Source organism: Platichthys flesus, chromosome 6 (genome assembly GCF_949316205.1).
Source record: "Platichthys flesus chromosome 6, fPlaFle2.1, whole genome shotgun sequence".
In the NCBI taxonomy this organism is placed as follows: domain Eukaryota; kingdom Metazoa; phylum Chordata; class Actinopteri; order Pleuronectiformes; family Pleuronectidae; genus Platichthys; species Platichthys flesus.
In genome coordinates, this window is record NC_084950.1 from 20,108,843 (window position 1) to 20,125,555 (window position 16,713).

Genomic DNA, 16,713 nt, shown 5'->3' on the forward strand with positions numbered 1-16,713 from the left:
GCTTTTGTTTCTGTAATTGTTCAACATGTTTTAGGCTAAAACATCAACTGATAAATCAAGAAGACATTTGACAGATCTGTTGCAGCTTTAATCTCTTTGACCAAAGTGTTTGTTGGTGTGACCCATCAACAGCCGTTTTGCACATGGCCATTTTCAGTGTAAATTACATATACCTTTCAGAAGTGTCGTGGAAAATATGAGGAGCTTGAAAGGACAGACAGCGCTTCTGTCCGCACAGGGTTCCTCTGTTTACTTTCCTGGTGTGACAGCTGGTCACGGACGAATGCAGACTCAGGCCAAAGCAAGCAGGAAACTGGAGGCACCGCAGCGGCTTTGAACAGGAAGAATCCACTCCTGAAAACAACTATTTTAAATCAGTTATGTACCAACACAGACAACATCTCCAGGGACGTCGCCTCAAAGAGAAGAAAACGAGGTGATGAGTGGCTTCTTAGTGGGGATGTTTAGAACTATGGCCCTTGTTTGGCCTTTTGAATGTGTAGTTAGGTTAAAACTTACATCAATGGCTTAAAAAAAGATGGAAAATGTTAGTGTTTATTTGTTATTACAGCTCATTTTACCTTGTATCTTTTAATCAGGGTGGAAACCGTCGCCCCGAGTCCTGCAGTTCACTCTCTTGTTGCTCTTTTATTGGTGCCGTCCTCTCTAATCACTTCAGTCACACTGAATGCACTCTCACACACACCTTTTGTGACCAGCACCTAACTTTATAAGAGGACTCTCTGCTAATGACAGCGTGTGACACGATCAGCTGCCTGGTTTCTTCAGTCAAACCACACAAACACACACAGTCTTCTCTTCCTCTTTCATGTCGTCTCTCTGGACATCCAGGGCCAAGCTCCGCTCACCTTTCCAGGCCTGGATGAGACTGCCCTTGCAGAAATTACTGCACCTACACGGTCATCCAGCAGTTCACAGGGCCTGCTGGTATTTGGAGCCCCAGGCCAAAACCTTTCATCTGAGGCTTTGGGAAGTGAACCCACGTTGTCTCTCTTCAAACACACTGGGTGATAATGGCTTAGAGACACACAGGGCGGGGATGTGGCTGTCACACAGGCTGAGAGCGGGGGCTGCTGCTGCTGCTAACTGACTCCGAGGGGAGGCTTCAGGGTTTATGAGCTTGTAATGAAGTTAATTTAATTTGGGAATAAAACTACTTTCCTACTTAAATGGAATTCATACATCAAATATTGGCTAATTGTGGTCCGAATGGCAGTCTGCGCTCTTGTTGTAAGCACTTTTATAAAAAAAACTCTCTGAAGACGGCCAAACACTTTTAGACATTACTGAGGAAACAATGGGGTTTGGAGCGTAACTCCGAAACACAAGCGAAGCACGCTTGTTGCAGGACTCTGTGGTCTGTCTGTCAGTCTGTCAGGCAATCCACCGCCTGGCTCCAGACTGAAATATCTCATCAGTTACTTGGATGGATTGCTGTAACATTTTGTGCCGACATTCATGCTCCACGGAGTATGCAGACTCCAGTATTTGGTGATCCCTGAATTTTTCTGCATTAGTCTGAGTTTTTCAAAGGATCCATTAATCCTGTGAACTATCTTGACAGGTACTAAATGGATTGCCTTGAAATTTGAAATCAAGAACAACTTTCGTTATCGTTTGAACTTTGTAATATAGCGCCATCATCAGGTCAACAATTATGTCTAATTGTTTGGTCTTTGAGAAACACAAAATTACATTTCCTGCAGTCTCTGCTGATATACTTCGTCCTCTTCAGGGACCATAAGGCATCAGCTCTCTATCTCCATCTGTCCTGGGCTACGTGTTGATCTTCTCCAACGTGGAGACCCATCTTGTCACAGTCTGCTGCCATGTTGTCTTAGGGAGACCTGTTTGCATTTTCCAGGTGGTGTCCATCTTAGGGCGGTTCTTGGTGTGTATTTGCGGTTCTGGTCCATTCTGAAGAAAACATACCCGACATCTGATCCTGAGCACCACACTCTGGCTCCGAGTCTACCTCTTGTAAAGCTCTTCAATTTAGATAATTTTAGGCCAGAAGATGCTGCATATCTTCCTGAGGCCTACGTTGTGGAGGGGCGTTGATCTTGCTCATGTTACCTTTTACTACCGGCTGGCATTCAGGGCGTTAAAGGAGAGTGTCTGCTGTGCTTTGTGCTTCTTGCAATTTCTCAAATTGGCTGCATGCTAACACAACATGGTGAACACAGTGTACCAGCTAAATATCAGCAATGCTGTCATCTGCCTCACAAAGTTTGAAATGGAAATCCCAGGAGAGCTCTTTTCAATTTTCATTTTCAATTTTCATGACCCTGTCCAGTGATTGAAATGTAACATAAATTAGCACAGTGTTAATTAAACTGTAGGTTGTAATGCAGGTTATCACAGTCTTAACAGGGCTGAACAAACAGAAGACCGTGGATGTGAGTTTGTGAAATTAAAGAGCAGAAGAAGAGGGCCACTGAGGGTTAACTGAGGATTATCCACTTTGGGCAAACCACAGCTGATGAGATGTTGGTATTGAAATCCGGATCTGGGATTCTTGCCATAATAGACAATTTGTGTAAGTGTGTTTTTTCAGGCCATGTCTGTGACCTTAATGTAGCTGGGCTGTCTGCAGGGTCACATAAACTCAAACTGAGGTTAGAATTCCTTTGGAATTGTTCAGCTTTAGTGAGGGTTTGTGCCTTGGCAATGCTAAAGCCTCTGATGATGGCAACACTGGTCCTTCCAACACATCAGAATATAATGTCTCAACCACTACCGGATGGTTTTCCATGATATTTTCTACACGTATGTTTGATCCACAGAGGACGAGGCAAACTGACTTTAGTGATTCATTGTCTTTTTCTCTTGTGGCATCAGCTTGTGGATTTTTGGTGTTTTTTAGGAAGATGCCACAAGACTAAATGGATGGACCGCCAGAATGTCCCGAAACCGAATGACTTTGGGCTCCCCTCGTCTTTTCCTGAGGTTACCCCAGCAGGTCATAGTTTTCACTTGTCCAGTGACTTATCTCTGTATCTACTGGATGGGTTGGAACACATTTATGTACAGCATTGATAGTTCCCTGGCAGTAAATCCTGATCACTGTCATTTTGTACCATTATTACACTACTATTTGTGGTGTGAATAGGATTATACTTGCGGATTTCCTTAATTTACCCTCTAGCGCCACCATCATGTCACTTTGAATTTCTCCTGAAGTTGGTTTCCACCCAAATACCTGCAAGAAAGTTCCCTTCCCATGAGCCTCAACTATACACTGTGCTCAGTGCAAATTGGCCAATGTTAGCATATTAAGATATACTGAACTAAGGGAATTAAATCTATACCATCTTAACAGCAGATTGTTTGCATTGTGAGAGTGTTATAACGCCATTATTAGCATGTAGCTCAGTTCACTGCTGTGGTCTGTACTCACAGTTGCTTGCATGGCTGTATTACCACACTGGAATAAGTATATGGGTAAACTTCATGTTCCAGTATGTTACATGTATCATGGCATGAGTTATGTCAGCCTGCCCATTCCTTTGTATTTTACCATAAACTGAAACCCTGTGATTGTCTTTCAGGAGATTTGTTTTTTTTTCCTCAAGCTCCCACTGAAACAGTGGAAGTCTTGGGTTTTTCTGTCAAATCACTTGAAAAACATCCGGGGCTGTAGAGCAGCTGACCACAGAGGAAAACATTGCGTGCAGGACTCAAGGAGCATCAAGGCTCTTTAACTGGAGGACTGGATGCTCTTCAGAGGATGGCAGTGTTGTGATAGACAATAATATTTAGTAGCACATGAGCGTTCGCTATGTGCCAGTGTCAAGAGGGCAGCTTCCATCTGCACCGTGATAATCAGCCATCACTCAGATATTCGGGCGATGGTGCAAGAGCAGCACATTCTCTGGGCCCCAGCGGAGCAATTGAATTACTGTTGTTATCCTCTTCTGCTGCTACCATTTAAGATAACGACTGAAATATGAGTTTGTGTGGCAATATTTGCTGTGTTACTTGAGGGCAAGCAAACAGGGGCATGAAATACGCTCTGTCAGGCTCAACATACCAGCAGCATAGAACCTGGCAGCCCCTGACAATACTTCTATTTCAGACTGAAAAGGTTTTAAACTTCACAAAAAACACCTGACATAAATTTCACTTATTTGATGTGGCAAATAAAACCTGCAGCTTTCCTTGGTTATAGATCTTATCCGACACATGTATTTTTAGATTATGCAGTTAAAGGATCTAAAAGTATTTTTGGATGAGATCCATCTCTCCTCTGTATTTTTAAACTGCAGATGCAGTGGGTCAGAGATAGGCCCTGGTGTACCATTGGTGGAAAATGTCATAAATTACACCTGCATTGTTAAATGTTAATGAGGATTTTCCTCTGCCTCTGAACGGACTCACAGCAAGGAAATAAATCACAGACTGTAGGAATAAAAAAAGAACGCACACTCTCACACAGGACCGGACCTTTGCAAACATAAAAACTGGAGCATGTTGAGGTTTTATATCTGTACTTTGGAGGCTGTAATGTGCAGCCACAGTTGCCATAGAGCATAGAGCAGTTGGGCTTGAGAAGGATAGTAGTGGGATGACATCAGGTTAAGAAAGGGGTCAGCAGGGTTGACCCCCATTCATTTTAAAGAGTGATGCCAATAGCAGTCAGGCTACATCTGTGTGGAAGATGAAGTGAAGTGGCATTGGTACATGTATTTGTATTATATATGAAAAATAATAAAGAAAAGTAATATTCTTTAATTTTCTACGGACATTTGGACAGTGTTTGCTTTCACATCATAACTGATGGTGCTAGTGTCACTGCAATACTTTTCCTTTTCTTGGTTATTTCCCATCGCTGTTTATAGTTTACACTGTGTTGCTGTATTCCACTTGTTCATGCTGAACTTAAACATAGCATCAATGCAGTTTCAATTAATTTGTGCTTTAGGAAACAAAAGCTATATCCCTGTGCCTGTGCACAAATACATCCAGAGGTTTATCTGATGCCAACGTGGAGCTTCAAATTGCTGTATGTTTGATATCAAATCCTGTCTTGTTGTGACAGTCCCTCCTCTGCAGGGAAACACTTCCCAGGGAGACTGAACAAGGAATTTTCCTCTAAAAACAGAAAGATAACCGGTTGACTAAACCCACGAGAGCCTCTTACCAGCTTCAGATTCGGGATCTGTTGAGAGAACAAGGGCTGTGGATCGTGTCCCCTGAAATCCCATCAGCAGGAGATCCGGTAATGGCCTGTATGAACCAGAGGAATGATCACAGCAGGAAAATACTGTTTTAATGGACATGAATGGCTCTTGACTATTGTTTTAAGACTTTAAATTGGTTAAGCTTTCCTTTAGATAATCATGTAAGCCGTCTGTTATTGATGATGCTCCCAGTGAATTTACTATCGGCATAAATTGCATTATACTTCTCTACACACCTTTTTGTCACATATACATAACAACTTCATTTGCAAACGTGTATCCTTGCAAACATTGCATATATGTGCTCAACACAGAAACTGTCTAGCTAAAGTGATGGTACAGTTTAATAATGAGGGGGAGAGTTTCTTCTTGTTCATTGAACATTTTATTGCAAATTTGAGCCGTTTTGTAGATTAATCGTCTTTTTTGTGACAAGTCTTGATCTTAAATCCACATATAAATCCTGTGTAATTAGGAGAATTGTTTGCTATTCAATCATTAGGTTTATAATGGTGTCAATGTAATAATTCTCATCTTCGAAATGTGTAATAACATACAGTCTTACGCTACGATTAGATTTACAAAAGTAAGTCATTGAATGCACACAATGGTAAAGTAATAGATAATAACTGTCAAGGATTCTGATTAAAGTGTGTATGGTGCGACGTGTGTGGTGACGCCACTGTCGGGCTTCGCTTGACTTCATAGGATGACGGGGGGGGGGGGGGGGGGGTCACGTGACATCGCCCCGCACTCCAGTGAACGCTCTGCAGTGAGCCGAGGATGAGGAGGAGATGAGCTGAGGACGCGCTGAATGGACGGAGGACTACTCATCTGTGAGTCTGAAACACTTTGTTTCTTACAACGCACGCTCACAATGGGGATTCGAACCGGAAATAGTTAACGAGACCGATCTTTATGTTCCTGACGGGAATGAATTTGACTGCGATGAGGACAAAATAGCTGGTAAAGACAAAATCCTGGATTTTAAGAGGCGGCATTGGATGAACAAGAACTTTAAGAAATGCTAAATAGTTGTAATAATGCAGGGGTGTCCAGTGAGTGAGGTTCATACTGTTTATGCAATAAACGTTGATCTATTTCAACATCCTTGTTAGTCCCACCACGCAGTTTTCACAGATTTGTATTCGGCATAAAATGTGGTGTGTCTGCGTAAATGCATTCAGCTTATATTCGTCAGATAATAATATCTGAGGTCGACATTTTAATTGATTTATGATAACTAAATAACTTAAAGCTGTGTCTTCAGTGAGCCTTTAAATGTCCAGTATTACCTGCTGAGCTGCCTTCTAACCCCGTGTCACTGATTTTATCAAGAACACACAGCAGTCAATAGAGCAGTGTGATTTGAGTGTGATTTGCTATTTTGGACGTTTAATTGTTTAACTATTTAGATTGCGACAGTTTAGTTTAGTGCTTTTGTCAGTTGAAGCACAGGTCATTTACTACACTGTGAGCTAACCCTGTCTGCCTGGTATTTATGACAGTTCTCAGACAAGGGGGGGTTAAAAAAAAGAGGACCGCGTTTGTTTTTATTGCAGCGGACAACGTCATGCTGAGTCTACTGCGCCCCCTACTGGTCACCTGCGTGTACACGCTGCTGCTGCCCGGAGGTCAGGGCAGAATCCCCGGGTACAACAACGGGTTCCACTACCAGGACATCAGCAACGGCAATGGCAACGGAGAGAGTAGGTTCCCCCCTTTGTGTGTTTGTGTGTGTGTATGTGTGTGTGTGTGTGTGTGTGTGTGTGCGTGGTCGAGGTATTAATCATGCTGTGTGAACCTGAATCTGTTTACCAGAGGTGTAAAAAGTACTGAAATATTGTACTCAAGTAAAAGTACCTTTACTTTGATGACATTTTACTTAAGTACAAGTACAAGTACCCATCCAAAAATCTACTCAAGTAAAAGTAAAAAGTAGTTCATTTAAAATGTACTTTAAGTAAAAGTTACTTAGTTACTTCCAACAACTTGATGGGGGCCGCTCCTATACAGTTCAAAAAGGACAAGGGGTCATAAATCCAATCCAAAAACAGTTATTTAAAAAAAAACAGCAGTAAACAGCATCCAGCAAAGCTGAAGAGTTGCTCGCAGGCGGCCGAGGCAAGTAGGCCAGTAGGCTATTGAGTTTCAGGCAGTGTTGTTCAAAAGAACGCATTCATTAAACACGTTCATTTTTATGAGAACGTTGAACTGAATGCAACTTAATGACAAATAATGAATTTGAACAGGGAACACTTCATATTATCTGAGGTATTATCTAGCTAAAACGTTACGGAATGTTTTCCTTCTCCTGAGGAGAGACGCTGTCTAAATCGAACGCTTGCACCATATCGTTGCAATCGTTGTTGTGTTTATTTGAAAAGAAATGCAGTCTTACAGGGCAAAATACCGTCTGAAAGTTACAATTCCGTTTTTGTGGAAAATCATTTGAAAATAAAATAAAGGGTGTGTGTGTGTGGGGGGGGGGGGGGGGAGCTTGCATAGAGCGCCAAATTTTCTAGGGCCGGCCCTGTGTAGCGCAGTGATTCTCAAACTGTGTGGTGCGGAGGCATAACAGGTGGGGCGCACGACCGGGAGGGGAAAATGCGAGGCGAATCTCATATTATAGCCGAACTAATGTGTTGACGTCCGCATCTCTTTAACCGCGGAGCAGTAAACAAATCGCTCTTTCGCCGGAGCCAGGGGTCGGCAACCCGCGGCTCTTCAGCCGCTCTGCTGTGTCTCCCTGTGCAGTGTTCTGCGTGTCGCGCATATTTTTCACGAACAGTGAACTTTACGATCAGTTTCATATGTTGAACGTGCACGTGAGGGAACGTCATCCACTCTATGCAGCATCTACCACGGCAGTGAGAATTGCCTTGCGCCCTGAACTGTTTTTTTTTTACTCAGTAACGGATGTAATTTCCAATGTAGCGAAGTACAATACTTCAGTCAAAATCTACTTAAGTAAAAGTAAAATTACCCATTTCAAAAGCTACTCAAAAAATTACAAAGTACACAAAAAACTACTCAATTACAGTAACGTGAGTAAAGGTAATTTGTTACTTTACACCTCTGCTGTTTACAAAGTAAAATTATGGGATTTATATCTCATTAAATTGTAAGTCAAATAATGTATTATAGAATGGCCTCTGGTCATGGAGACAGGACTGCGTGTGTGTGTGTGTGTGTGTGCGTGCGGACCGGTGTGTGTGTGTTTGCTGCACTTGTGAGACACGGATCAGTTACATGCATCACTTGTGTACACGATAACACAGCTGGCAGGAAGTCACCTGGATGTGGAGGGAGGAAAACTATAATTCACTGCGGCCAGCCTTTCAGCGGAGTAATTTAAACAGCACGTGTGATTGATGTGGGTCTACGTTTCTATTCGTGTCTGTGTTTGTGATCCTGAGCAGTTTTTCAAGACCTCAGCTTTCCTTTACTTAGATGAAGTTAACATATGCATATGTTGCCTTGAACGTAAGAGAATATTTTGGTTGGATTTGAGTCTACATGGATTTATACTATGTAGTGAGTTGACACAAAGTCACTTTAGTTCACACGTAAAAAAAAGTGCACATTGAATCTGTATTTAATGAACCACGTTTTTGGTTGATATGAAGAGACATGCCAGATTGGCTGAAACTATGGGATGGGTGTTTGTTCAATTTGATCATACGTGTGTTGAATCAAAGGCCTCAAACAGCTTTGCTTTGAATGCAAAATCATACATTTCATATACGTTGCTTTCCCTTGATGAAGTATAATTAAGGTCCCACGGACTGAAACTTGTGTTCCTGGTGATTCGTACCGTTTCTAGTCTATTTCGATGGGGTTCGTCTCCATGTGGAGTCCCCGCAGCATTCAGTGTCAGCCTCCAGGGGGAGCAGTGTCACCCTGCCCTGTCACTACCACTACGAGCCTGAGATCGCCACACCACGCAGGACCCGGGTCAAGTGGTCCTGGTTGCCTGCCAACACCCACGCTGCACCATCTTCCCCTGAAGCCCTCGCCAGCGAAACTGAGGTGATGGTGGCAATGGGCAATCGTCACCGCAGCTATGGGACCTTCCGGGGCCGTGTGCGCCTGAAACGCTCCGCACCGGGGGACATGTCTCTTGTGATCAATGAGCTGCAGCTTAATGACACAGGTAGATACCGCTGTGAGGTGATTGACGGCCTGGAGGACGAGAGTGTGACTGTGGAGCTGGAGCTGCGAGGTGAGGAACACGAGTAGATTAGATATCTATCTTTTGGCACTGATGGACCACTAGGTTTTCCCTTCAGAGGGAGCTTGTGAATCTGATCCACTCTTTATGAGTTCATTAACAAAACAATCCTCACCACATTTTCCAATACTACAGTTACTTCTGTGGATTTTTTTTAGACTGTGTGTCATTTTTATTCAGTATCTTGCCAGAGGGCACTTAGGCATGCAGATGGGGTGACTGAGGATCTAACCGCCTACCTTCTGGCTGGAGGACTACCGCTCTACCCCTCAGCCCCAGCCATCCCCTCAGTTAAATTTACTGGACTTCAGCTCATGAGCTAAATCCCTTCCCAGTGTTGCCCAAAACATAGTGACTGGGCAAACATTGAAATAATGACTCCCACCTAACAATATCTTATTTCATTGAGTAATAAGACACCTATTGTTTTTGTGGTTAATATTTAATATAATTAGTCTGAATCTGTTTGCATGTTGATCCTGTGATACAGTGGAGACCAGTCCAGGGTGTACTACACCTCTTGATCAATTCACATATGATATGAAATGCAAACGTTTACTTTCCAGTGTGGCCCAAACCATAGTCACTGGAACAACATTGAAAAAATTTGCCCCAACTATCAATCTAAGCACAATCATTTAAAAATAATTAACCATATCAGTTTATCCTAATTAGACAGCATTAATCTCTATCTCAGTTACATTTTCTTGACTATTAATGACCATACATTAAAAATAACAGTATTATCCCACCATAACATAACTGGTTTCACTAACTTTGAGGTCCCAGTATTCACTGATAAACCCTAGCATAGGGTTGTGCGGATGTTTGGGACCTTCCCTCTGTAAATCAGTCTCTTCATCCCTTCGCAGGGGCAGTATTGTAGCATATGAGGTCAATCCGAGGTATGATTATTGCTAGTTGAAAACATTAACAAATTCCCGCCTTAACGACCTGAAATATAGTCAGGAATGGCAGTTCCCGACTTATAATATTGTGGATGACATAATGGATGAACAAGCCTGTTAGCTTGTCCAGTAATACGACATCCGACTGTCACTAGTACAATAATAAATAATGATCAATTCTCATAGGAGACTATAAGCCCCTCCCCCTTTGTGACCCTCAAAGAATAAGTGGTATTGATGAAGAGTCTAAACCTGCAGAGTAATCAGTAAAGTTATCAAACGATTGTAATAGAGTAAATGTACATCATTTTACCCTGAATATTAGTGGAATTGCAGGAGAATTTTATACTTGGCTAAAAAACAATTCCAACTTTTCACAAGTATAACATGAAATGAATGTACACATTTACTTTCCAGTGTTGCCCAAACCATAGTCAATTAACAACATCAAAACCTACCAAACTAAGTACAATCACTTAAAAATAATAAACCATATCAGTGTATCCCCCTTAAACAGCAATTTATCTCCAGCTCAGTGAAATTAACCTGACATTTAATGACCAAACTGTTATAGTAACAGCATAACCCCCATAACATAACTGGTTTCATTTACCATTGTCTGTTAAATGGTAGGACTGTTTATGATGTCATCTGTATGCTCACAGATGCACATGTGCATGCATGAGAACAATCAGAACTAGCACCTGATCCCAAAAACTTTGCTTAGATGTCTAATAGCTTTGCATTAATCCATCAAGTCCAGAGACTGCATTCAGTTAAGGGAGCATGAACCAAGACCTTAATCTCTTCAGAGCATTTTAAACCACTTGCATTAAAGTTTTACTGAGCCACATATTCCCCTCAGGAGTTAGAAGAAATCGATAACAGATCCAAAAGTGAATTGTTTACTTTTATGAATTAGTTGGACAATCAAAACATGACTAACATTAAAATATTATGTCATATCAGATGGGTAACTGTTCGTTCATATGTTTGCCAAATCAAATCAAAAGATGAAAACATTTCATTTTACTCATAACTCTTTTGCTGCCCCCCAAAAAGACAAAGAAATCACTAAGTGTAGCTTTAAAGGGATAGTTCACCACAAAACTACAAACACTTCTGGAATGTCAAGAGTAAACTTCGTTGAAGCATAATTACATTACATTACATGTCATTTAGCTGACGCTTTTGTCCAAAGCGACTTACATTTTTAGAACACTCAGCATTTATGAGGGGCCAAGTATCTTGCCAAGGACACTTAGGCATGCAGATGGGAAAGAGTGGGATTCGAACTGGCAACCTTCTTGTTGCAGAACATCCGCTCTATCCCCTAGGCCACGCTCTCCCCATAATCTGATTCAATTTAGATAAATGGTGTCACCTATTTGTTATAAAACAACAGAATGCCTTCATACTACTCATTTGGTGTCCTCCAAGTTTCCACAAACCCTGACATTCATATTCGACTTCGAAACAAGGTCATTTACACCTTGTTTTTAGCCTACGAGGTGCCATCACAGACCCTTGCACACACCATCGCGTGGCTATGTCTGCTAGCTTAGCATCTTCTGGTGGACATTTAGGCTTAGAACACAGTGTAAATGACCTTGTTTAGACTCAAATATGAATGTCGGGGCTTGTGCACCCTTTGATGACACCACATGAGCAGGGTACAGGCTTGGTATGTTTTTCTGTAATTTTATTACATCTGAAGTTTAGGCAGTGGTGTATAAAGTACTTGAAAGCCATACTCGAGTAAAAGTTCAGATATCTTACCTGAAACGAAGTAGAAAGTACAGAAATTTGTGTTCAAATGTAGCGAGTAAAAGTAAAAAGTCAACACGAAAATAAATACTCAAGTAAAGTACAGAAATGCGAAAAATCTACAGTACAGTAACAAAGTTTTTCTACTTCGCTACTTCCCACCACTGAGTTTAGGTCACCATTGACTTCAATTCTATTGGATTCTGCTGCAACACTGTTTACCCCTGAGACTCTAGAAGTGTATTGTGGGCACAAACACTCATCCACCAACCCCTCCAATGCATAGTGGTTTATAGATAATGATTGAATTGCCATTTTTCTGTGAACTCCCTTTAATTTGTTTACCACTCACCATATCCTATCATTCTTCATATTAATGTACTGCCTGCCAACACTAGTTTCACCATGTGCAAAAACAAATGTGAAAAGTATATTTTTACCATACAGCATGCAATCATGACTTCCAATTTCACATTCAGACTGGAGATGCAACATCAAACAGATTTCTGATCTGATGTATTGGACTATATCGAAACCCTTTTCCTCTATGTACAGGTGTCGCATTTCCCTACTACTCTCAGAAAGGACGCTACCATTTTAACTTCTTCGGGGCCAAACAAGCTTGCAAGGATCAGGATGCCACTCTAGCTACATTTGAGCAGCTCTTCGTGGCCTGGGAAGAGGGATTGGACTGGTGTAACGCCGGCTGGTTGGCTGATGGTACAGTGCAGTATCCAATCACAGTGCCGCGAGATGGCTGCGGGGGCATGGACTTAGCTCCTGGTTTGCGAAGCTATGGTCAGCGCCATCGCCTCTTCCACAGCTATGATGCTTTCTGCTTCTCCGCCTCTGTCAAGGGTCAGTATAAAGATTTGTAAATGTTTTTAGTTTTTCTGTAATTGTGACAATGTCTTCATTTACATTTCTCTTCGGCTTTAGGAAGTGTGTACTTCTTAAAGCACCTGACCAAGCTTAATTTCACTGAGGCTGTCCAGGCATGTGCCATTGATGGAAGTCAGATTGCCAAAGTGGGCCAGCTGTACGCCGCCTGGAGGCTGATGGGGTTTGACCGCTGCGATGCTGGCTGGTTGGCTGACGGGAGTGTGCGTTATCCTATCACAAAAGCCCGGGCTAACTGTGGCCCGCCTGAACCAGGGGTGCGTAGTTTCGGGTTCCCCCCTCTGTACTTTAAGTTTGGTGTCTACTGCTATCGGTAGATGCTCTGACTCAACAGGAGACAAAAACATACCGTTCTTACAGCACACTGGTTTATAGCTCTCTTCGGGGGTGTTAGCATTAACTGTAGACTGGATACAAATTAGCAAATCCATTGGTTTAATCACTCTACACCTCCATTAGACTGAAACTCATGCTCAGTATTGAACTTAAGGTTATCAACTGGTTTTGCACTTGTGCTATGGCATGGCCACACTATATGGCCATAAGTATGTGGACACACATGTGTTATAGCTGAATATCTTAATACTATAACAGAGGGCATTAATATGCTGCTGTAACAGCTTCCACTCTTGTTGGAAGAAGATATTTTGGATCCTAGCTGCAAGGACTTTCTTGCTTCAGTCACAAAAGCATTACTTAGATTGGGAACTAAAGTTGTGTGATAAAGCCTAGCTCAAAGTCAGTATCCCAGTTAATCCCATTACTTCATGGCTCTTTTTTGTACAAGGTGTACAAAAAAGCACTGACTTTAATCCACATAGGATTGAATTCAAACTCAGGGAAGATATTATAATAAAAAAACACTCTCCAACCACTCCTAAATCCTTCACCTTCCCTGTCTTTATTCAACAAGAACCTTTTCCTTGTCTTTAGCTGTGCCCTCCAGAACACTGCAGTCAAACAGTAACAAACATTAACACTTTCAACCTTGGTACTGCATCTTCAGACCTTTGTGTGAATTGCCTTGCTAAAGGGCACCTTGGTCAAGGAATTGGAGAGTGTCTTTCATCATTTTTGAGTCAGAACTGTCGTCTTGGTTGCACACTCACTTACCATAGTTTACTTCCACTACACACTCTCTGTCTCTGAGTATGTTCTTTGTAAATGTTTGTGTATCTGAGTTCATAAAGTATAATGCATATCTTTTTCATTTTTCTGAGGATGATTAAGAGTAGAACTCTGTAATGGAGAAGTTAGGAGTGTATTGTTGTAATATTTAAACACACAAGTACCTTTTGTTTTTATTTCATTATATACTGTATGTCCACAAATTTGTACTATTTTCTACAGATGAATAAAAACACATTCTGAAGTGACAATTTTATATGAGATACATTTGTTAGAAGCCCATAAACACAATGATGGTGGAGTAGTGTCGTGGTATAGATGTTTAAATAAAAAAAGAATATATACATTTTTATATATTGCACTTACATGTAGCACTTGTAGGTTTTTGAAGGTAATGTACTTACATGATTCCTGCTGTTCTTGGTTTTTGCCTTCATGGTTGAATGCACTTATTTTAAGTTGCTTCGGATAAAGGCATCAGCCAAATGATAGTAAGTAATTTACCACTGATACACATGCTCAACTGATTGCAAGTCAGTCTCAGCTGTCAATCTTAATGTTTTAATTTATCAATTAACTAATGAAACCAAACTATATATAGCCTTGAACAAACATTTGTATAATAAGAATTTTTGAAAATGTCAAAAATCATCAAATCCATCAAAGTTAATTTGTATAATTTTACTATATACTTTTAGTTTGGCCCATTCACTGACATTGACACAGTAGGGTTTATGGACTATACTGCAACCAGGCACCAGGTGGAAATAAATATGATTTCCCTTAAATATATGGAGCTGGCGTGTTGTCCATCTTAGAAAATGTCTATTGCTGCATTTCAACCCAAATTACCTAGAACTATCATTTCAAAAGAATGAAAAGGTTCCTGTAGACCATTTTCTTCACCTATGTTTCCAACGCGGCCTAGAGATCAGGAGATAGTTGACAAATTGACCTCCTGATGTGTGATCAGCTGAGGGCTACAACATGCTGTTCCATTCTAGTCCACCAGGTGGTAATAATGCAGAAGACTATAAAACAACCAACCATCTAACTAGCAAAAAATACTCCAATGGGCCTGGACCTTGTTGTTGGCCCATCTGTCAAGATGTCTTCCATGGCTCTATAATAGCTGTACATAAGAACAGCATATTTATTTAAAGATATTTTAAATGTAGGTACAGGTTTTTAAATATTAAGCCTGATATAAAATGCTGGAGTACTCAACCAAACAGATACGCTTAGCACTGCACAAAGGTTCAGATAAGTAGGCCTACCTAAAACTGACTATGGATCGGTAGAAAGATTTACTTTGAACTTTATTTAGACCCTGTTCCCTGTGGTGGAAACGTGGTTTCTAGTTGTACTATGTGCAAGTTGTTCTTATGACTCCGGTCATGTGCTCGGACAGGGTGTACACATGCACGCCGTCAAGTCAGGGTGACAGACAGATATGCCAGCCATCATTTAATTTTCCTGCATGGGCCACAGACACCATCGTTTTTCCCCCTGATGGATACTAGGATTTAAAGAGTATTTCAAACAATGATATAGGAAGAAATGGAAATTAAATATATAAATAATAAAAATGTAAATATTGAAGGACAACTTGTCAGGTTGACATATTAAAAGTGACCTATAGTGCACCAAATTTAATGTCCAACATACTATCTGGGTTTGCAACTCTGCACTTGATGATACAAATTAAGAAATCCTAAGTGGCCCTTTACTGATCACCACTGAGTAAACTATTGAATGTATTATATTATAGGACAAGTGAATAATTAGTTATTTTGGCCACAATCATTTTTTTGAATAACTGATCCAAACTGAGATGTTGGTCAACCAGACCACAACTGAAGGGTTTGAAAGGTGAAAATCTTTAAAGGACGGTAAATCTGAGGCAGCATTATTATCAGCTTACCTACATTTAAAAAAACAAAACAATCCAAAGATATAATACTCAAACGAAAGCACTGACACACAGATATTATTATTGGGTCATGGCTGGAACATCATTAATGTTCATTAATTAAATAGATGACATGTTAAGAAAACCTGCTTCACTCCTGAAATTATTGTATCAGATTTATCAAATGCATTTCTGAATCACCGTTGACCGACCCGTACTCACAAGTTGGTACAATCTCACTCACTGTTCAGACAGGAATGCCAGGGTAGAGAGGTGAGATGGGTGAGTGACCCACACAGAACAGCCACTGTATGTAAAGCAAACACGCGCCACTCTGTCTGGGTGCGCTGCACTTTCAGATGAGTGGAGTCAAACACGTCGCTGCGCCCTCCTGCTTCCGCATGCAAACAGACGTCCCAGTGATTATATGGCCTGCAAGTTTTATAAACATCCTATTTACACCTGTTGGCCAAACATGAGTGGACACACACACACATTAACACACACAGTGATTTACAGTCCTACACACACTGCCACATACACATTGGATTAATATACAGAGGATTGACATTATGACTGCACAAACACACCACAGAGACGTATATACACACAAGACCACATATGTACTAATATACATGCAGGGCTGGTATTCCTGTTATG

At 41.2% G+C, this 16,713-nt stretch overlaps 1 protein-coding gene and 1 non-coding gene across 3 annotated transcripts; both read left to right on the forward strand.

Annotated features, from left to right (window-relative positions):
• Positions 1–5,970: 5,970 nt before the first annotated feature.
• Positions 5,971–14,384, forward strand: hapln3 (hyaluronan and proteoglycan link protein 3). 2 transcript variants are annotated; one of them, XM_062389255.1, is made up of 5 exons: positions 5,971–6,040; positions 6,767–6,913; positions 9,031–9,429; positions 12,669–12,971; positions 13,053–14,384. In XM_062389255.1, exons 1-5 carry the CDS (start codon positions 6,019–6,021, stop codon positions 13,328–13,330), a joined length of 1,149 nt encoding a protein of 382 aa, XP_062245239.1. In that variant the 5' UTR covers positions 5,971–6,018; the 3' UTR covers positions 13,331–14,384. The 2 variants fall into 2 exon arrangements, with proteins under 2 accessions (XP_062245239.1, XP_062245240.1); XM_062389256.1 differs by lacking the exon at positions 5,971–6,040 and adding an exon at positions 6,053–6,170.
• Positions 10,299–10,436, forward strand: LOC133956006 (U4 spliceosomal RNA). The gene has a single exon (XR_009921045.1). It is a non-coding gene; the product is annotated as a U4 spliceosomal RNA (small nuclear RNA).
• Positions 14,385–16,713: the final 2,329 nt, after the last annotated feature.

What these genes read in the sequence shown, in the direction of transcription:
- hapln3 (XM_062389255.1), top strand. Translation starts at nt 6,019, where the DNA reads ATGGACGGAGGACTACTCATCT. An exon ending in TGTGGAGCTGGAGCTGCGAG is followed by an intron (nt 9,430 to 12,668) that starts GTGAGGAACACG and finishes CTCTATGTACAG; the next exon opens with GTGTCGCATTTCCCTACTAC. An exon ending in CTTCTCCGCCTCTGTCAAGG is followed by an intron (nt 12,972 to 13,052) that starts GTCAGTATAAAG and finishes CTTCGGCTTTAG; the next exon opens with GAAGTGTGTACTTCTTAAAG.